The sequence below is a fragment of the Labrus mixtus genome, chromosome 1, assembly GCF_963584025.1.
Source record: "Labrus mixtus chromosome 1, fLabMix1.1, whole genome shotgun sequence".
NCBI classification, from domain to species: Eukaryota; Metazoa; Chordata; class Actinopteri; order Labriformes; family Labridae; genus Labrus; species Labrus mixtus.
The window spans coordinates 15237942-15260136 of NC_083612.1; the positions used below are offsets into that span (position 1 = coordinate 15237942).

The 22195-nt window shown below is 40.3% G+C and overlaps 1 protein-coding gene across 5 annotated transcripts in view; it reads right to left on the minus strand.

The window, feature by feature from the left end:
* The window catches only part of cdkl5 (cyclin dependent kinase like 5), a 35051-nt gene that overhangs the window by 2293 nt on the left and 10563 nt on the right, over positions 1–22195 (minus strand). The window contains exons 4-20 of one of the 5 annotated variants that reach the window (XM_061034846.1): positions 16170–16215; positions 15938–16074; positions 15404–15524; positions 14996–15055; positions 14049–14139; positions 11104–11206; positions 10029–10115; positions 9342–9422; positions 9027–9202; positions 7113–7963; positions 6035–6375; positions 5365–5466; positions 4960–5062; positions 3981–4116; positions 2897–3002; positions 2043–2204; positions 839–1081 (exon numbers count right to left, since the gene is read on the minus strand). In XM_061034846.1, coding sequence (XP_060890829.1) covers positions 839–1081; positions 2043–2204; positions 2897–3002; positions 3981–4116; positions 4960–5062; positions 5365–5466; positions 6035–6375; positions 7113–7963; positions 9027–9202; positions 9342–9422; positions 10029–10115; positions 11104–11206; positions 14049–14139; positions 14996–15055; positions 15404–15524; positions 15938–16074; positions 16170–16215 — 2946 coding nt within the window. Of the gene's footprint in view, positions 1–838; positions 1082–2042; positions 2205–2896; positions 3003–3980; positions 4117–4956; positions 5063–5364; positions 5467–6034; positions 6376–7112; positions 7964–9026; positions 9203–9341; positions 9423–10028; positions 10116–11103; positions 11207–14048; positions 14140–14995; positions 15056–15403; positions 15525–15937; positions 16075–16169; positions 16216–22195 lie in introns of all 5 variants that reach the window. The other 4 variants (XM_061034855.1, XM_061034837.1, XM_061034866.1 and 1 more) reach the window with 4 other exon arrangements.

Genomic DNA, 22195 nt, shown 5'->3' on the forward strand with positions numbered 1-22195 from the left:
AGAGGCGGACAGACGGACTTTACCGACTCTATCTCAGCTCTCTGAAAACGGTCAAATAACTTTTGTTCAACCAGTGACATTGTAAACTACTCTTCTGCATGTTGCCACATGACAGTTCTTATGTGTTTCTTTAGATATCAACTGTATTTGGGCTGATGTGTCCACCTACATTGAACGTCAGATGACCTTAAAGAAGGCGAGTCTAAAGGCCTATCTGTCTATCCATTTATAATTTGCGATTGTCACGAGGCTCAGTAGAAGGCTGAAGACTGACGGAAAATAAAAACTTTTCAAATTGAGACATTTACTAGACGTGGATCAGATTCAGACTCGAGAACATTCACATTTTGTCCACATCTGAGTCCCTGTCAGGTAAAACGTCTCTCCTTTTGTCCAATTCTTTCAAATTAACACACCTGGTTTTGATGACCTGCTGCTATGTTCATAATGTTATTTTAGTGAGAGAATTTAAACCTTGCCCAACATGTACATGATTATACACGTTTCAATACTTAGGCCTTGGGATAACATTTAGGGAGAATGTCAATACCATAATAAGGCCGACATTAATGGAAACACATTTTCATTTAAAAACCTTAATACTAGGATTCTCAGCAACAGGCAACAACTTAAAACCCTTCTTTGTTGGGTTCTTTGTTGGGTTCTTTATGGCTTTTTTTTGTTTTGCCCAAACCTAAAAGTGGTTACTACGTTGCCAAAATAACAACAACTCCATATATACTTTAAGGGCTGTTTGGCAATATCATCATAATTTTTGTGAAAAAAGGTGCTGTGATCTTTAATCACCTACGACCTTACATCTCCCATGTGTCCGTACCTGAGAGTGTGAGTCAACTGGTTTGTCTGGTGGCCAGTCATTGACTCTCTCTCTCTCCCTCCCTCTGTCCCTGTCTCTCTCTCTCTCTCTTTCTCTCTCTCTCTCTCTGTCTCGTTCCCTGCTCTGTTCCCGCTCTCGGTCTCGGTCCCGGGATCTCTCGCGGTTTTTCCGTCGGCTGCCGTGGTGAGAGGACGACTTTGAGCTCCTCTGCAGGGACATGTGCTCTTGTCCGTTACCAGGAACCTGACATATGAGAAAGAACATACAGACACTTCATTATGAGCTGTCCCAAAACCATTATGAATATCCTGATGAGGTTCTTCATGCATACCTCTCACAGCAGCTGACACGTCACAAAGAGACGAGGATGGTGATCAACAATGACTGATATGAAAAATATTCTCTGAATGTTTATGTCTGAATATGATTTGACTTCAATCTGCTGATTATCTTTTTGCTAATAGATCACATGACAAAACACTCATACCTTTCATTATTTAGAATTGGTCGAGAAAACATATTCAAAAAGTCAGAGATCACATATAAACTGATAAACAACTAAATGTTGCCTTTAAAGAAGCTGATGATGGGAAACAAATGACATTACTCAAATCTTAGACTACAATAGGAGTGTGAGCTGATACATTTAGACAGAGCCAGGCTGTTAATCCAAACGTATAAGCATAGTGCTAAGCTAGTCTAACTAGCAGCTATCTGCAGCTTCATGTTTAAAAGATATGATAGTGGTATCGACCTTCTCTTTAAGCCTTAATAAGCTTCAGTGATCTATGTTTTAGGACTACCATACAGCACAATACAGAGTCATTGAATGTCTACAGAATGAGTTGGGATACATGTGTGGGTTCATGAGCGTACAAAGGCATTGAATGCATTCATGGCCCTCATGTGATACTTTCTTTGAAAAGGATGAGTCTCGACGTGTGGGCCTCACAAACAGCACACACTGCAGCATGAAATCAATGTCTTACAATGCAATGTGAATGCAGGAGGACTGCTATTGACATTCATTATAGCGAGACAAAATGGATGCACATACAGCGTGCAGTATTAGCCCCAAAAGGTATTTGAAATCCTTTCAATTTGGAACATTTTACAGTCAATCAGTCATCGAGCCCTTGAGAGGATTTCAAAAAGTAGGTCATGTGTGAGTCAACATGCAGCCGTAGTGTCGAGGTTAGATTACTGGTGAGGCAGGGTAGGGCGCGGGAGGCTGGTGTTGTACCATAGGCGAGGCCACTACAGGTAGGACTTTGACAGCTGAGTTGTGCTTTAAGCTATTCTTTGAGCTAAAGAGGGGGAAAAGGCTTTTCTTGATGCTGGGGTTCCTCCCGTCCTCCATGTCCGTCTGCAGAGCAAAACACGCACAGCCACAACTCTCAACACAAATCTCTGACAGCAAACAATGTTTCTTTCAATTTCTGTCAGTAGAAAGAAATCAAACTAAGCAATAGACACAACAAATATTTTGGATTACAGTATGAAGATTTGATTGTTGAATTAAATAGAGAAGAAGTCAATGTGGGCCCTAACGTTATTATTTCAGTCATCTCTTGATTTAAAGAACTGACCCTGTCCCAAGTGAATGACAAAGCACATCATCACAATGAAGTCTGACAGGGCTACAAATAAGATGATGTGTAGTAAACAAGCGAGCACGTTAGCTTAGTTAAACACAAAAAAAGGGACTCTTAACTGTTGTGATATTCCCAAACTGCACAGGCAAATTGTTAAGAGTGCAAAACATGGGTAAAAATGCAGAACATTTCAAAAGAAAAACATTTCACACATTTTTATACTCATCTTATAAAAAGTGCAACAATAAAAAAGATTTAAGACAGTGCACGGGAAAATGACTTGACATTCTATCATGAGGTACTTAAAGGATGTGATTTTTACCACCGAGGAGACAAATACTTTCTTTGATTTCATGATGGAATTCACAGAAGTTTTTTTCACCGGTCTTACTGATCACCATTTACTTTACAAATACAAACATTGTAAAACATTTTCCACAGGTGGAGACATAAATGATCTTACTATCTGTGTCTTCTTCTTCTTCTTTTTAATGGATCTGAAGAAGCCTTGTTTTTCCTTCTCTTTGATCGGCTCCGGAGGATTCATGACCATCGCTTCGGCAGCAGTCCTACGAGACAAATGTGGAAGATTGTGAAAATGATTCATGTTTTATAATAAGTTTGCTTAGCACTGCATCTGTCGTATTCCAGGTTACTACTGGGCTTAAGAGTAAAAAAGGGACACAAGTAGCAGAGCGGAAGACAATAACTGATCTTTGAATAATCCACTTTCAGATAATAAATATCCCAGAGAAAAAAAGGAAATAACCATCTCATTTCAGGTCCTTGAGACAAAGTTGAAAATGTTTTCATTCCTTTTTATTTGGACCTTTATAGACTTAAACTCTGATTTTAAAGCAGCACCACAAAACAATCTTAAAGCACTCAAAAATCTGATGGATCTAAGTGAGTGTGAAAAACGTATTATTTAAAAAAATATATTTTAAAAAGCTCGGGGTGACGGGAGCATCGTGGTTAGTGTGCGCGCCCCATGAACAGAGGCTATAAGTCCTCCAAGTGGTGCGGCCCAGGTTCAAATCCAACCTGCTCCTTTACCGCAAGTCGTCTCTCTCCCTGATTTCTGACTCTTTCCAATATCCTGTCTCAACAATAAAGGCGCAAATAGCCCAAAAATAAATCTGAGAAAAAAAATAATAATAATCTGAAAAAGCTGTGATAGAAAATTCACACGAACACAGAATCTGACTTTAAATGACTTTCATCTCTCAGTCTAGTTACAGAGACTTTATTAAGACAAAGCAGACCATGTGAAGGGGAGGAGCGTACAATGAACATTATGAAATACCGTCAGTAAAATAAATGTCTGAATAATTCTTAGGTTTCATACATACATCCGTTACATGTCTACCCTGGTCTGTTTTATTCTAACAGCTAAGTTGTAAACAGTTCAGAGATGTTGTGCTGTCCGATTAGTTGTATCTATTAGCGGCCCATTTGAATTAAATTGAATGACATGTGAGTTGGGAAGACCTTCTACCTTTTTAACTGTGGATGCTCCAGTTTGGACCCAAAAAATAAATCCTCACCAGTCAAAAGCTGTCTGACGTTTGGAGTGGTTGGCCATGGCGACAGGGTCTCCAGGTACAACGGGTACGACCGGCCCTCGACCCTGCCCGACGCCATCGTGGAAAGAGGAGGAGTTATCTGGTCGGGGGGAAGGGACTGAAGACAAAAACAAAACGGAGAAAGTAATATAAAAAATAAATAGATCTATTTTATCAGCAGATCTCCCTAAGTTCTTTGTTTGCAAAGCTTAAAGGAACAATCCTCATTATTTTTATTAATCTGTAATGAAAAATGTTTTCTTCAAAAGATTCTGTAATTCTTTTTTTTTTAATTACTTTCACTTATATTTCCCAAATCCCACGTGTCCTGTTTGTATAAATCCAAGTTGTATTCTGTGCCTCTTTTCATTGTGTATCACTTCCTGTATGATTGTTATTGTTGTGTTTTTTTTTCAAAATGTAACATTTCCTGTGGTCCTTTTTGGCTGTTTTTTTTTTCCTTTTGTCTTTTAAACAGGATTAAAATGCAAAGAACACTTTGGATGTGTCTGCTTCTTTCTCTCAGAGTCGAAACTGAACTGAAGTACTTCTTTATGCACTTATTATCAGTCTCAGTCTCCAAGAAGACATGCAGTCGGCTGAGACTTTCAGTTCTTTTACATTGAGACTGAGAATCTTAAAAAGTGAAAATGAACAACAGTAGTTTGATTATTGAGATTTTCCATTACGTGTCGTCATGAGGTGAACATTTTGTTTAATGTTTTGATTTAGTTTTTTTTTTTTTTTTTTTAATTTTCAAAATCCCAGCCATACTTTTAAGTAGTAGTCTAATTAACCAGTTCTGCATGCTTGGACTCAATAACCCTTATGTTACATGGAAAATTAAATTAAATTATTAAAATTGTTACCGCCTGATGTAACTCACTTCTCTTAAGCGGCAACTGGTGAAGCACACAGAAAAAAAACATGTTGTCATTGAGCTATTCCTGGCCCCTACCACGGTAAAAGCTGCCAACTCTCCGTGGCATGGACTCAGTGAAGATCATCCGGTTCTCCTTGGAGGATCCGCCGTCCTCAACATGCGGGTCGTGATACATCCCGACCTAAGACACACGCACACACACACACACACAAAACCAAACAGAAAGTTCATCAGAATCTTCAGCTTTACGATCGAGAATCTCCATGTACGTCTCTTCTTATCTTATCATTAGCTGTCACATTCTCCGCTGGCTCACATCACAAGACATTGGGGACAATCTTAGAGCTGTTCAGTGACGTAACATTTATACCAGCGACAACGTGCAGTGAAGCTGTTGGCCTGATAGAAACAGAGAAAGCTATGGAAACCAGCGTTCAGAAGAGCTACTGTCTGTGTTCAGTGAAGTGGTCTGGGGGGTCGGACCTCGTTTTTAGAGCGCTGCGTATGATAAGCAGCAGCGTTGTCCCTCGTAGAGTCTTTGATGGGGGCACAGGGGTGGCTCAAGTCTTTAGGGGACTGCTCACTCTGTTGGGAAGACGGACAGGCGCAGGTCAAAGCAGACTAAAAAAGCAGCGTGAAGCAGAGGCAATGGTAATGTGAGACAGTGACAGACCCTGCAAACACACACCAATTCAGGATCACATACATGCACTACTAAAGTAAAGATTCACCTTTTGACACTCCCACTAGTCACAGCTGAATAATAAATGCCTCATGGAACTACTATTGGCTTTTTACAAGTTTAAAAGACCCTCTTGTCTTTATCTTAAAAAAAGGTAATACATATATCATAATCCTTACTTCAATGTCATACATGCATTCAGCTGCAGAATATACATTTTATTATTTTGTTTAATTCAGCCCTAAAACTGTATTTTTTAAAAGAACCTGTTTTTTCTTAAAAAGCAATAAGCAAGTAGGATCCTGCACCTTGTGTTATCCTGACATTTTTCTGACTCAGTATTGATCAAGGGTGGATGTTCATGTGAGATAAAGGATCCTACCTTAACCCTTCAACAGTGCTATTGTCAGCCTTTTGTTTTTAGTGGTAGTTATTGGAAACATTCACCCTAACATTTCATCTTCCACTAACCCTGGTCATGTCATCCGTGCAGCTCTCTCTGGACGAGCTAACGGAGTGTCCCGTCAGGGTGGTCCGGTGCTGCAGCTGAGGGGAGAGGAGCTGCAGACTGCTGGCACGTGTTGGTATTGCCTGTCCCGGCGCAGGCAGGCCCGCCATTCCCCCCTCCACCCCGTGTGGTCGGTGACGCTCCCTCCTCACGTACATAGAGTGGCGCTGAGGCCTTTGCTGGGAGGAGAAAGGTGAGGTGTAGCCCAGGCCGTAATGATAAGACTCATGTGGAGAAGGTAGAGTGTGTGTGGAAGGCATCCCAGCTCCTCCGGGGTCTAAGAGCTCCGGAGCGCCGGCCTCCTCTGGGGAAGAGGAAGACAAGAAGAAAGAAAAGAGCACAGTCATCACATCTTTCACTATGGATTATTCTAGTATATTGAAGGATTAACTGGGTGAAAAATGTCCTAGACCAGTTTGTAAAGTCTACAGTAACATCGTCAACTTTCTTTTATTTCAAACTAAAGAGTCCAAGTCCGAGATTTGTAGAACTATAAAAGAGAGGAAAACTAAAGACGAGTTTACAGAGAAACATGATACTAAAACAAGTCTCTTTCTTTGTCTGTGTTTCTCTGCAGAGCATGTGATGGTGAGTAAAACCTTCCTGGGACAGCAGAATAACGGGTAGGGAGAAGGATGAGCGATGGGGAATGGTCCACTTATTCATCTTTGGTGGTGTTGTTTGCTCAGACAGATAAAACAATCAAAATAAACAGGATGGCTTCGCAATTCCTTCCAGGCATTGCAAAGACATCCTGTTCTTTAGAATGGGAAAGTCATAAGGTCACTGTGACCTTGACAATAAACCTAAAAACCACTCAAATCTGATCACATCATTCTGCAATTCAAGTTGAATGTGGTCCAGATTTTTAACAGAGGGTTCTGAGGTATAACATTGCTGAAACTCAAAACACTTCAGTAGCTGGAAAAAGATGTTAGTTTGCCTTATTGTTTCCATAAGTGATGAGTGATCATTAAGGATGAATTAACAATGTTGAGGATGAAGCTGACGTATCAGTACAAACCTGACTCTTGAACCTACCTGGTGTTAAAGGTTTATGTCTGGATTTGTGTCTGGACGAGGAGTCCAGTGTGCTGCTCTCCATTCGGACGTTGCCGCTGCTACGCGAAGCGGGGCTGTGTCCAGATCGATCGCTGTGTCGAGCAGAGGGGCTGCCGGGCGGCCCGGGTGGACCCGAAGGAGCGTTCAGGTCTAAGCAGCTGGCTGGGAAGAAGCGAGCACTGGGCTGCATCCCAACATTGGCGTTGGCGTTCGGGTCATCCAGGTGGAGTCGACCGTCACTGAGGTTCCCTACAGATTTAGAATCGCTCAGCGCGCTGTGGCTCTTAGACAGGCTGAGATAAGAGGCTGAACTCTTTGAGGACGAGGACATGGACCCATGGGTAGAATCGGCCATACTGTGGGTGTGTCGGCCATGTTGTTTTTCTGCTGCAGACTGCAGGGTATTGTTCTTTCCTTCCAGGAAGGTGTGGCGGCTGGCCTGCTGCTGCTGCTGCTGCTGCTGCTGCTGCTGCTGCTGAGAGCGAGAGGAGCTGGATTTGCTGTGGCTGTACTTCCCTCCGTGTCCCTGGTCAGAGAGCTTCGGGGACGGTCCCATGCTGAAATCAAACTCTGTCTTGCCTTTTGTGTCTTTTGGACTGAGGAGGTGCGGCAGGTTGTTGTTGGCTAGGTCTTTGCTGGATGAGGCTGAACGATTGAGGGTTTGGGACAAGTACTGGCCCTTTGGGAGGAGTTGAGGACTCAGACTGGAGGGGGGTGGCTTGTTCCCGTTGAGGAAACCCTTGTTGCTGAGGTGATGGAGGTCGCCGTGGCGAGGGAGGCTGGAACATTCTTTGCTGTTGGAGCGACGGCTCGTGCTCTTTTGGTGACTCCTGGAGGAGAGAGACAGATTAGCATTGTAAGACAACTAACTAACAAACCAAACTTTAGAACGAGAATTAAACTTAAAGTTCTTATTCCGACAATCCCAAGCATGCTTGATCCAAGAAGTGTTGAAACAGTTTCACTTTTATTACTGCAGGATGAAAAGCTGCTAATATGAATTTGGTTCATAACTAATAATGACAATTCCATTCCAATTCCAACTAAGGTCGTTAGCATCTCCTCTGATATTTTCATTTCAGAGGTACAGCGTGCTTTCTAATGATGCACTATATTTAGATGTAACAAGAGAGAGATCTATCTGTCAGAAAAGATTTCCTAAAAGCAACTCTTCAAACAGAGGTGTCTATCACGGTTTTTACTGTACATTATAAACCAAAATCAGTCCCAGTGTTTAAAGACATGGATTCAAATTGCAACTAGTGTTCAACCTACTCAAAAGAGCACATGTCACTCCGCTGTTCTCTCCCTTCACTGGCTCCCAGTTTCTGCTCGCATCAAATTTAAAACCCTGCTGCTCGCTTACAAAGCAGCGACAAATACTGCTGCTCGCTTACCTAAAGTCTATCATCCAGGTGTACATCCACCTAACCCTAACCCACCCACTACGCTCTGCCAATAACAGGTGTCTGATCCAACCTTCACAACAGCGCCCTGAGTCTCTAACTAGACTCTTCTCCTCTGTCGCCCCCCCCCCCCCCCCCCCGGTGGTGGAACGAACTACCAAACGCCATTCAATCAGCAGAGTCCCCTGTACCTTTAAGAAAAAGCTAAATAACCAGCTCTATCATGAATACCTATGCACTTAATGATATTGATGATGACGATGATGATGAGGAACAGCTGTCGTTGTCGTGTTTTGCCTGTGTGCACTGCCCGTCCGATCGGACTTAAAGCTGTTCATTTACACTTACTGACGTCCTTTCTAGATCCTTGCTTGTGTTGTGTTGGATAAGAGCGTCTGCTAAATTAATTGTTGAATTGTAGAAATTGACTTATGGAAGAACATCGCAGGATGAAGCTGCAACAGAAAGCTTACATATCGGATCTAACCTTGTAGGAACTGTGTTCTCTCCATGATGGTGCGTTTTCCTTTTGGAGGAGCGCGGCAGGTTGGGAGATGCAGGGGGAGGCCGTTCTCTCTCTGCCTGTCTCAGAGGCTGGAAGGCTGGATGGTTCAAACTCTGCTCGGTCAGGAAACGCTCAGTGGGGTTCAGCAGCAGCAGGCTCTGATGGGAGCGAAAGGGGCAACATACTTTAGCAGGTAGTGACTCAAATGATTTATTTGAATATAGAATAAGAAGTTGAATATACTGTAACTGGATTAAAATAGACATAATCGTGTTTGAGTATTTTTCTGTGTTTTACCTTCATCAGATCCAACATCAAACCACTCAGGATACCCTGGTATCTTCTCTCCAAAGTCTGAGGATGAGTAACAGAGGGAAACTGGCACGCACACACAGACACACACAGACACACACAGACACACACAGACACACGATTAAATTTGTATCCACGCTGAACTTTTTTTTTTTTTACTATTACAACTTCAAAACTACATTAGATATTCCTGTCAGTACAAAAAAATGCAGCTTTTGGTTTAAATCATACAAAATCAATCACCAGCTCACACTAAACAAACTACCAAACATGCACACACACACACACACACACACACACTCACACTCACACACAAAGTCTTTCTCTGTCTTCTGGGACATTTTTGCTAGCTGATAAACTGAACACCAACCACCTATCTCATGAGTCATAGCAATCTACTCAGTCATGGTGCTGGGAACATTGCCACGAGAGAGAGAGAGAGAGAGAGAGAGAGAGAGAGAGAGAGAGAGAGAGAGAGAGACAGAGACAGAGACAGAGAGAGGGAGACATAGAGAGAGAGAGAGAGACAGAAAGAGAGGCAGACAGAGCGAGATCTGGAGATAGAAGGGAAGGAGGTGAAACAATTTGAGGAGGAGGAGAGAGAAGAAGAATAGGAGATGTAGAACACAGGCTTCTGTACTGTAGTAAGGATGAACGGTAACAGTTTCCTACCCTGATTCCATGAAAGCGAGGGTTGTTGTAGAAGAGTTTCATCTGTTCAGCAGGAAGAGGCCCCAAAACCTTCTGAATGGTGAAGAGCTGTAGATCAAATAAAGCAGAAACATAATTGGTGATGTGACCTTCAAAAGGTTGAAAAAAAAGAATGAATATAGAGCATCAAAGTTCACTGTTGATTCTGAAGGAACATGTTCACAACACAAACTAAAAATCCCTTCAGTTCACAAGTTAAGAGGTAAGACTGTTTGTTCAACCCCTGTGTTCATGAGCTTACCTGTAATGAAATGTGCTTTATAAATAAGTATATTATGTTGAGAATATTTGGAGACACCGTGCACACTTTAATCAGTTAAATGTTTTAATGAATGAAATCAGGAGAGCAAATATGCAAATATGGGTATCGACCTTTTACATACAGTTTCTATACATTACATTCCCTTTCATTGCTTTGATAAAAGATGAATCACAAACAATAAATTAATAAAGACTTATTCTGGGTAGACACTGATGATGATCTGTATTCGTCGATTCATCCTTCCTCTTATCGTGGATTAGGTCGGTGAGTTGTTTGAGGGTTTTCTCCGCCCTACAGATTGTTCAATTCGTGGACATATTTTGGGATTTTCTGATTTGTATGAACAAACATTTCCTTGACTTTTTAAGTCCACCATGTTGTCTTCTCGTTGCTGATAGACACAGCTGTGTTGTTTCGATGCTGAGTCCAAAAGACTGTAACTGTGATTCTTGTATAACAACTTTTCATAACACCATCAAATGCTACATTATAAAAATCTATTTTGTCCTTTTAGGAGAAAAAAAAACATTTCAAGCTAATTATGATCTTTATCAGGTACAGAGCGACCATTTATTCAGCCATCAGAAGAGTCAAAGATACCTCAAAGAGAGTCACTTTAAGAAGACATGAGATGTAAAAGCTGAAAATCCTCACAGTGGGGAAGCTATTATCTACAAACATCCATTTTCCACTTTCATGTGGAAAACAGCTTAAAATGGTTAATTTCTCATTAAAAACCATAAATGATGAAGTTTCTGTCAGTACATTACAAACCTGATCTATCTCACTTTCTCCTGGGAACAAGGGCTGTCCGTCACTCAGCTCCCCGAGGATACAACCCACTGACCACATGTCCACGGCCTTTCCATACGGAGCCCTGGCATGGAGAGAGAAAGAGAAAGGGAGGTAAAATCATCATCGTCAGAAAGTCAATAAGAGTGTTGTGACCACTGTGTCACTTGGATCAGCATGGGTGATGATGGTGTTGAAAGGGATGGAAAAATGAAGCGGACCCAAATGAAGAGGAGATGATTATGAGGATCAAGGTAATGGCAGTGACAGGGTGATGATATAATTGCCGTGAAAGCAGTAAAATAAGATTATGGATGGCGTCTTTCTGTTGGAGGCGCTCAAAAAGACGCAGCCGTTTGTGGAGGGAGGGAGGAGTCTGGTGAGAAATGGTGAGCAGATCTGGCAGCAGAGAAGCAGAGGAGCGGTGGTGTTGGAGGGAGAGAGTATTTGAGTGGGCGGCATTCAAACGCTGTCTCAATAAATGTTCCAGGGCATTTACTAAATCAGGCTACAGCAGTGAAGCAAGATGACGTTCTGCTGTCTCCCAGCTAGAATGGACATTCAATGCAGCAAAAGGGAATCAAAAAAACAACATGAGCAACGACAACAACTGCGAAACAGAAATGCGATCTCAGGGTACGGTGGTTTGTGTCGTAATGTTGTAGATGGTGAATCAGCCCCTATGAGGGAGGAGATGAAAGCCAAATAATATCAATTAAAACAATGGAGATGAAGATGGTTAACAATTTTATTACAAAAAATGGTTATGTGACTCAACCACAGATTGTATTAGTATGGACAGTCGAATACCTCACCTCAAGTGAAGCCAAAAGATTTAGAGCTCCCCCTAATGACTGGCAGCAGAATAGGTCATAACCCCCCCCCCCCTCTATGTTAACAGATAAACTATACAATCAAAATGCAATTCGAATACATTTTCCTCAAACCCAGTTTCCTCATTATATTTATTATCATTATATGTTGATTTGTGTTCAAGTCATCGTTTTTCTAAGAAGTTTTTTTTAAATTTGTTATCTGATGTTAGAAAAAGTTACAAGATGCCATGATTGGCGGCTCTGTTCTGCGGCGCTGTGTGCACCAGATTAGCAGAGTGTAGCATAAACAGTGAGGGAAAACGTCCTTGAACTTCAATAACTGCCAGTGTCGGCTTCAAACCAACACATGATTCTGTTCTGCTGTAAATCACTGACAGGAAGGATCTTTGTTATTTAAAAAAAATATATATTTGTTGCAGAAGGCATGGTGTCATTACAGCGGCTCTTCCTGCCGATCCTTCTGGTTCCAAATGTTCATTACGTCAGCTCCTATCAGAGGGGAATTTTTTGGCTTCAAATTTGTCAAATGGGAAAATGTTGAGGCACGTTGTCCATATACAGTCTAATGAGTTAAATAAATAAAAAAGTTTTGTGATGCTAAATGAGCTTTTTATGTACAAATACATGTTCCTGTAATTTCACCAAAAAGCCACTGACAGACAGAAAGATGTACAAAATGTACAAATGTACAAAATGTTCTCATTCATATAGTCTGTGTCTGCAATGTGTTTCTTACAGAGTTGTTATATATTTTAATCTTTGGGTGTTTAACGGCTGGTCTGATTATATTTGCAGATTTTTTCAGAACACTGTGCAACTGAAAAAATCATTTGTAGTTTTAGGTCAACCCAACAATTCAGCTTTCTTCTACAACTTGAAAAGAATCCCTACATCTAGAACTGCCAGTATGACAAACCTTGAATCTGCACTGAATGTGAAGGGTTGAAATATGAACCAATAGCAGAACAGTTATTATCTCCCATGTTTAAGTTGGAGTAACTTCTGCTGCTTGTTTTTGAGGACTTGCTTGAATTCCCTCATGGGTCTCTAGAGGTTTAGGAAACCATGAGCCTTATATTACCCTGACATGTTTATGTATCTATTTTTAGAGAGGCAAACAATTTGCACTATCTCAGTATAAAAATACACTAATCCGCTGGTCAGTATTAACACCAGTTCCTCATTAGCAGCTTATGTAATGGATCTGGTATTAGCCAAGACTCCGTGTTTTTTACAGCTGCATCGTTCATCCATCCTTTAGCTACACTGGCTTATCCTTAAGGGTGTCTGAGAAGGGGAGATGAAGCCAATCCCAGCTGACAGTGGGCGAGAGGAGGGTCAGTGACAGGGCTGACACATAGAGACTGCATATATGCTCACATTCACAACACAGAGTCGTCAGAGTCCCCAATTAACCCACCTGCATGTCTCTAGGGTGTGGGAGGAAAACCGATGCATTCCAACATTGTAACTTTATCCTGCATACATACCTGAACCGCTCAATTACAAGTTTATATTCTACCTGTCTGCGGCATCATTTCAGGCACATTTAGCAGAAAACTCAACGTTACACTTTTCTTTCACAGTTTTTATGGCCGAACAGAATTTTCTTTGGTATCATACAACTCTAGGATAAACCAGGGGGTCCAGGCGGTGCTTTTGTTTTCTTTTGTTTTAGGTATGTGTGGTTTTTCCTGGGGTTTGTTTTCTTTCTTTTTAAATTGATATATTTAAAAAATATATATTTAAATTCCTTTACTCTTAAATATGTCTTTTTAGCCATTACTTTTATATATTTACATTTTTTTAGAAGGTTTTGGAGTGAGTTTGAAAGATTTTGAAACATTTCAGCTGAAATCCCAGACTGTGGTATTGGACTAGTTATTGAGGGAGAAAACGATGGATCTGTGGGTCCTTATGTGAATCAATCTTGTGAAAAACCTCCTCCTTTGCACTGCTCTGAGAAAATAAAACAAAATAAAAATGCTGAGGATGATTTGCAAAAACCAACAGAATAAGGTCTGTTTCTCTCTTCTCTTGTTTCTCACTCATCAGACTCCTACACTCATACACACTTAAACACAGACTCACCCCAGCAGCAGCTCCGGCGAGCGGTACCACCGTGTAGCCACATACTCAGTGTAGTTGGCATCTGTTCCTTCAGACAGGTTACGAGCAAAACCTGAGCCAGAGTAACATGAAAATAAATAAATCACCCAGAGCTCGGAGTGCATTTAGACATCCAGCAGTCTGTCATAATATGCAGACAAGTTAGAGTCTTTCACATGGAGATATAAATATCCCACTAGTCAGAATAAAGTATCATCAGCTCTCAAATCGTTTGGACAGCTTCAATAACAACATGCTCGTCGTCTTATGTGACCAGGCTCTAATTGGTTCTGTCACTGCAGGCAGGCTGAGACCCTGCTTTAGATAACTGGAGAAAAGAGTCAATTTGAAGCATGAAAATTCACAATACACAGAACGCCTGCTCCAACAGTGAATAACAAACAAATCTCACCCCAGCCAACTCAGTTAGGCTGCATTAGCCAATTATGCAAAGCTAACTGACCGTGTGATTTTGCATCTTGAAATGTAGAATACACACCTGGGAAACTTGAAATCATTAACCTTACTTTCTTGAAATATACCACGGACAGATTCATTGTGATAACGAATAATGGAGGACATTTGATTGGACTGGTCTGCTGCTTCCCAAAGCCTGAATTGGTGACACATTAATGCTGGCTATTTTAATAGTTGACAAAGTCCAAAAAAACAAAAAAAATGGAATCCAGATATACCTGCAGAAATCAAAGAAGGTTTTTCCTTATCACGATGAATCTGCACTTACAGCAGTATGTCTAATAAATCACTGCAAGCTGATCAGGATTATTTAACAAGACAGATTTTACAAGCAGCTGCCTTTATTTGACGAGGAAAATGTGCAGAGACTTTATGGTTTCATTGCATTGCACGTGTTAATCTCTCGTGCCAATACTGCTGCTGTGAAGAACAGGAGAAGACCAAAGACTCACCAAAGTCACAGAGTTTGAGGACGTCCTCCGAGCTGATGAGGAGGTTTTCGGGCTTGATATCTGAAAGAGACAAAAAGCCGTTATAGCTTTACATGTCATTCATTAAACAAACACGTAAAAACAAAGACATAAAAAAATCTCCGCAATTTGAAAAATAGGCAAGTGTGGTATATGAATGTTGTTAAAGATTTTATCTACTAAAATGTAGTCCGAGACACATATTCCCTAAACATCTCCTAAAAGTGGAAATCAAATCAACAGCGGGTGTTGTCATATGTAACAAATGTTTCATGTCATGTGTGTTTTGTAAGCTGCTGCTGGATGCTTTGAATTTTCCTCTGGATAAATAAAGTATCAGTGTACCTGTCTGTCTAGTAGAGACATGAATCTAGTTATAAATATGCTCACCTCTGTGTACTATCTCATTCTTGTGACACCAGTTGATGGCTTTGATGAGCTGGTAGATGTAGCTGCGGACTTTATCAGGCGGTGCACCGTTGGGCAGTTCCTCTAAGAGCTCCAGCATGTTCTGCAAACAACACCAACAATACAATATCAGATCGATTAGGGTTGCTGAAGGTTTTTTTCAGGACACTTCTGAGATGATTATTACCAAGGGGATTCCCCTCCCGGGTTCCTTTTTTCCTTTTCTAAACCCTGACTGGGAGTGAAAGGGGACGCCGTGCTATGATGACTAGATTACAGTATGAAAATCAGTCATGAAATAAACACTTGGCTGGAAACCCTGGCAACACAGTGGGGAATACCATTATTCACCAGCAGCATAGTTCATATGTTGCCATGGTGATGCCTTTTTTCTTTTTTATAGTTAACTGAGCAGTCTCAGCATCCTGAGTCCAGATACATCAGACTAGAGAGGTAATGTTAGAGTGAATGTGTCCAAAAACAGTTAAATATTAATGATAGTGTCAGTAGGCGTACCCTCTCAACATATTCAAAGACAAGGTAGAGTTTCCCCCTGCGGCGAAAAGCTTCCTTAAGCTCGACGATGTTGTCCTGCTTCAGCGTCCGAAGCATCTTCAGCTCCCGAAGAGTCGTTTCTTTGACCTCCTCATTTTCTGTGCAGAAATGAGCAATGATAGACATAAAACAGCTGTTCAGCTCTTTCCTTTTTCACTCCATCATTTCCTCCCTCCATCAGCAGCTCACTCACCTTCGCTGTCTTTGAACTTCTTAATGGCCACCAGCTCATTGGTTTCCTGTAAAGACACGAGGATGTGAGGTGTGGTAAGGCAAGAAAAACTTACCGAGACAAAGAAAGACCTCTGCAACTTTCTAAAATAGATTAATAGATGTAAAAATACATACAACATAACACACTGACAGATCAGAAATTAATGAAGCATTTCTAGAAAAAAGGTGAAGGGGAGATGCTTAAAATGGTGTATTATTTACATAAAGAAGTGCCCAAGTTACTGTCAGTGTCTACACACCAAAGCCATGCCGGTTCTCTTATTTAAATTGTTTCAAAACAGAAAACAGCACATCCTGAGCATAATTAATATGCATCTTCCTCAGGTTCTTGCAGCTTGCTTGACTGACCTTGCTAAATTTTAACAGGCCGGTGTTGGCTGCCAATTCTGGGATTTATAGTAGCTTCAAACATTGTGCTGCGGCTGAAAGCTCTGGTTTAAGCATTAAGTATTTACCAAACTCTTTAAAGGGATTACTTATTTGTGTTCACATGGCTTAAACATCAGTCGATATAGGCACATGAATCAAAGCTTGATCGAAAGGCAACTGGACTTAGTTGAAGATTTTGAAATGTCTTCCTTAACAAAGTCCAGTTTCCTTTGGATCAAGCGTTGCTCTACCATGACCTGGATGACTGAGAACCTACACAGACGGCACCTGAATCTTTACCCCCACAGGTAAAACACACACTGGTGCAGTGGAAATATCTGGTTTAAGATTAGTGACGTGTGTTTTGGACGAGTGGTTTTCAACTAGTACAGCCTCAGGACCCACCAACCAACCAACCAACCAACTCCTTCATGAAAGAATTGTGACCAAAATTTCTGTTCATTTTCAACCAACCAGATTTATTTTATGAAAAGTTGCGTCATTTCTATCCAGACTGAAAGCAGCTCTGCGACCCCCTTTTGAGTCCTGATCCACCAGTTAAAAACCACTGGTCTGGAGGTGACTGAGGTTATATACGGCCTTTGACAAATGTGAGGGGAGAATGAGGGCTAAAACAAAATCCCAGACACAACAGTGGTGGTAAATCACAGATGTGCCCGCTTTTTATGGTTACATAATTTTATTTATTATGATCATTTACAAAACATGGTCTCACACCTGACATTATTTTTGGTCAATGTTGCAATTTTATAAAACACTATTTCTCTAAGACGCAGCTACCATTATTTCTTGATTGATTTAGTCATTCTTTTAAATTACTGCATTTGTGGTTGTCAGATTTTTGTGTCACAAAACATATGAAATATGAACCATGAAATATTGGTTACAAATCTAATTTTATTGTTTCTCAGCAAGTTCATGGTGTATGTAGTTCTTAAGAAAGGTAGTTAGTCTTTGAAATATAAACTATTTTTGTTGGAAAATCCCATTTTCTGTTTTCCCACTTCATCCAAGGTGTTCCTCATGGGCCAGTTTTAGGTCCATTACTTTAATAATTTCATGTGCTTGCCCTGGTTCAGGTCATCAGTAAACACATAGTACAGCACCACTACTATGCTGAAGAACTCTGATTATATGAACCACTATTATGCTGGCGAGCCCTGGTTAAAGGAGAACAGCCTCTCTAATATCAATTGCTGGACTTCTTGAATCTTCAAAAAAATAAACAAATCCAGAACAGAAAGTACCTTGTTTCTTAAGTAAGAGAGTCTGTCATACATAATCTTTCATAGGAGATGAATAAATGTCAGATTTATTGGAGGAACTCCATCGGTACATTGTGTCCAAACATGCCTGAGTCAATGTAAACATGTTAATTCGATCTTAATGTTGGACCGTGGGGCTGAAGTGATGGAGGAGGATTAATGAGAATAACAACACCCTGGCTGCTGCACTCGTGTTCCTCTGAAGGTCCTTTTGTTTAAGGAGGGTCAGACAACAGAGTCAGTTTCAGTGTCAAGAAGAGCCATGCAGTGAGGACTGGCAGTGCTCTGGCTCACACAAGACAATTGTTCAGCTGCTTTTTAATACAAAGCTGTCTGTTTAGAGATGTTCACTTGGGAGAAGAATGAAATCAAACAACAGAGATTTGCATCTCGAACAAACCCTTAATCCTAAGAGTAAAGATACATTTTCCAGTGAGGGGAAGTCGATCCGAACATCAAACCGGGAGATTTACTGTGTTTACCAGGCAAGATAAAACACACACATACCAACACAAATACAGCACATTCAACATTTCCAGCATCAGTTCTGATGCAGCATCCTGCAACATGCTGCTGATGCTCGTGCTCATATGTGATGTCTCTGACCTCCATTGATTTACCTCTGCAGCCACTGTTAAGTCAGCACACCTAAAAATAGCCTCAAGCCTGTTAATGCTCTGCTTAGGACATGAGTAGGTCCTTATTGTGACATTTCAGAGAAGAAGAGAAACTCCAGTGTTTTCTCTTTTTCCTCTCGACCATCTGTCATCAATGTTTCAATATGACGTGACATATCGAATGCAAAGAACAGACCGCCGACACCAACAGTGTTGCTGTTGCTGTCACACACTAATAATATGAAACGTCTGGTAAATAAAGAAGCTAATTATAAGTGTGCTAAATGGGACTTAAAGGACTTTTCCATTAAAGGGCTCCATTAACAGAGCGATTTGGAATAACTCTTTTTTTGTTCCTCAAGTGCAACCATCCTTTTCTATATTTTCTTCCAACCCATTTTGTAAATGTATTGATGAAAATAAATAAAGTTTTTGTTATTTATTTTACTCATGAATAGTCCATCTCTCAGTTTTCTAATGACTTTGTCTTCTTACGGCCATTTTTGTTATCACTGTATCTACATTTCCTTACCCCCTGTTTGTACTCGTATGTCTGTATGATTTTGTAACTTTTTCCTTTACATTTGTGTGAATTTATCTTAATGTGTCTTGTTAAAAAGCAGTAGTTATGAGAGAAACAAAGACTCGGCTCGAATCGATGTGTTCCTTAATGCACATAGCAAATAAATACGTATATCTTTGGGAGCCATAGTGTTGCAAGTCTTTGTTTGCATCATACCTAGTGATTTGTTTCGACTCAGCACCTAAATAAGTGATGTGAGCTTGTTCGCTGACTTTTTCTTGTTAAGAGGCAGGTCATATTCATTTGGGATGGAAACATACAATTAGTGATTAGCAAAGGTAAAAAAAAAACAGCTTTTAATTTATAAATTGTCGGCTAACAAGGTAAGAGACCCATGAAGAAAAAATTGACTTTTGTTAAAAACAATGAATTCACAATATTGGCATCACAAAAGGCGGAAGTAATAACCTGTATATAAAGTGAGGAGAAGTATATGGCACTGTATAAATACGATGAATGTTGTTATCTCTGGTAACTGTCTGCATTAAAGATTAAGATAGGCCCGCACACTTGCTAAAATGCCACAAAAAGTTTTAATAGATCACAACGTTTCGACTAGAGGTCTTCTTCAGGTGATCATTTTTTAACTGTCTGGATTGGAAAAAAAATTATATTGTATCTCCTAATTTTGCTACAGTTTCTAAATTGTACAAATTAATTTACATTGAGAGGTTCACTTATCTAATTCCAGGAAGAAACATAAATGAGAATAGAGAACTTAATCCACCTAAACCCAAATTTGACCTTTTTTATTTTTTTTAAGATTTATTTTTGGGCTCCAAATTTGACCTTTAATTTGTCGAAGATTTAATCAAGATAAACAGTCAAGTTTTTATCAAAGTTTGACAAAACAATTCTAGTGAAGAAGCACTAACGTTCATTTAATAACTTAATAATCTCAATGGTTTTATCAATCACGCAGTAAAATAAAACTTACAAATATCTGATAAGAGGAAAGCCATTAATCACGTCACAAAGAATGTCTGATTCATTTTCTAAGGGCTGGTTTTTAATTGAAATGTCACTCCTGTATTATAATACAGCACAGAGATACAGTATAGGCACCAGGAAACACTGGCTAGCTTGTAGGTTGAGCTATTGTCTCTCCAAAAACACAAATTCAAGATAACACATAAGCCTCCGTACACACACCCACATACGCTAACACAACACTTCCATAAAGTGGCAGAACATTGCACAAACCGAGGTGCACAGTCGCTCGGCTAATTAAATGTTCCATCAAACACGGACTGTATTGTACAGAATACATTATTACTAGAGAAATGCACCATTTAAATACACTGTATTTCATCGTACTACAGTCAAAGTCTCTTCTGGGTCACCTGGTTGTTTTTCTGAGTGCTCTGTGTCAGTGCTCCCCTCCACCACACACAGGTCTGCTGTAGACTCCTAACAGGGTGACCCATTTACCATCAGCATGGTCTCCATATCCAATACCTCCCTCTGCATCTCCTGCTTTCCTGAACACACACACACACACACACACACACACACACACACTTTAACACATTGCTTCTCTGTCTCTCTGTCTCTCTCTCTCCCTTTGCCAGCCCGCTCTCTCCTGCCCTGTTTCCAGCTGAGAAAAGTAAAAATAACTGCTCTCTAACAGCAAAGCTTAAAAGCCTTTATCGCCATGGTCTCAGTCTCTGGCTCTACATGTGAACATGACTCCCCTGCACTTGGAAACATGTAGCATTTCACTTTTTAATAACATAGTGTAACTGTAAGAACGTGCTAAACATAACCACGCTTCTCTAAGTGGCTCAATTAGCTTAAATCTGTTCAAATTAAAACAGATTCTGACTCAAATGTTTACGGCATAGTTTTATTCATGCTTCAACAGGGTTTCAGTACCTTTTCAGTGGCATGAGCACAAACCTAAATATTTTTTTTGTATGCCTAAGTAGCCCAGTTTCTCAACTTTCATATTACACACTGGTTTCACAACTGTGCAAATCTCCTGGCGCTTTCTTGACACAACAAAGAAGTCATAATGAGAAACCAAAGGCTCCTGTGTCTTAATAACCTCTGTAGAATTTGCATACAAATAAGCAAGTTGAGTAATTCAGATTAAGAAAAACCAAAGATGTTTTGACACTTATTCTATCAACAGAAATGCTGCAGAGCACCTACAATGCTGATATGAGGAATTGGCAGGCACACACCAATCAAATAACCTTTTTCTATCCCCCTTTAAAAAAACTCAGCTTGTTTCTTTTCTCCAAAAACAGCAGCCTGCACAGCAATAAGGTTTATTATGGAAACACCTGACAACAGCAGCAGCAAGGTGTTTAGCAGCACTTTCAATCAGCCAATACTAAAGTCCGGGTGTCAGAATTGGAATGGAAAAAGGAAGGAATAATACCACAATACCTCTAGATTAAATATTTTTATATTCATTCTTCCTTCTTGCACAATTGTAGCATTTAACTTTAACTGCTAAAGACCTTATTAGGAGAGAAAACACGTAGGCATAGCAGATAGACATGGGAAGAGTTGACAATAGAAATGAGACAATATATTTCACATTCACAGCGAGTTGCTGCCATTTCAACACGTTGCATGATGAAGACTGCAGCTTTCTGTCTGTACGTCATGTTCTGCCTACCATGTTATGTCGTTCACAGCGCTCCATAATGCAAGCGTTTGCATATTTCGAATCTCACTCAATGTATATAATTCATGGCTCGTTTGAATTCTTCATGAAGCTATAGCGCTGACAGAAATTCTTGGACAAGGGACAAATGTGGAGCCTCGAAGTAAACATGCAGAAATTATATTTATAGGAGGAAAAAAGGACCACAGAGCAAACAGCAAGAGCCCCAGAACTCCTTAATGAAAACACATTTAAATTCAGAAAGTCAAACTAAAAGGGGTTTCACTGAAGTTAAGTTTGGATTCCCTTTCATCTGTTACACTAGAAGGCTTTGATTTGTTGCTATTGAGCTCAGGATTTTTTCAACTTACAAACAAAAATAAACGTGAAAAAAAAACGTGACCAAAGGTGCAAAGATTTGTCCTCCTCTTGCTTCTTGTTGATTCTCACTGAGAAACAACATTTTCAGCCACATTAAACATTAAAATAATCTCTTCCCATCTCTTATGCTCT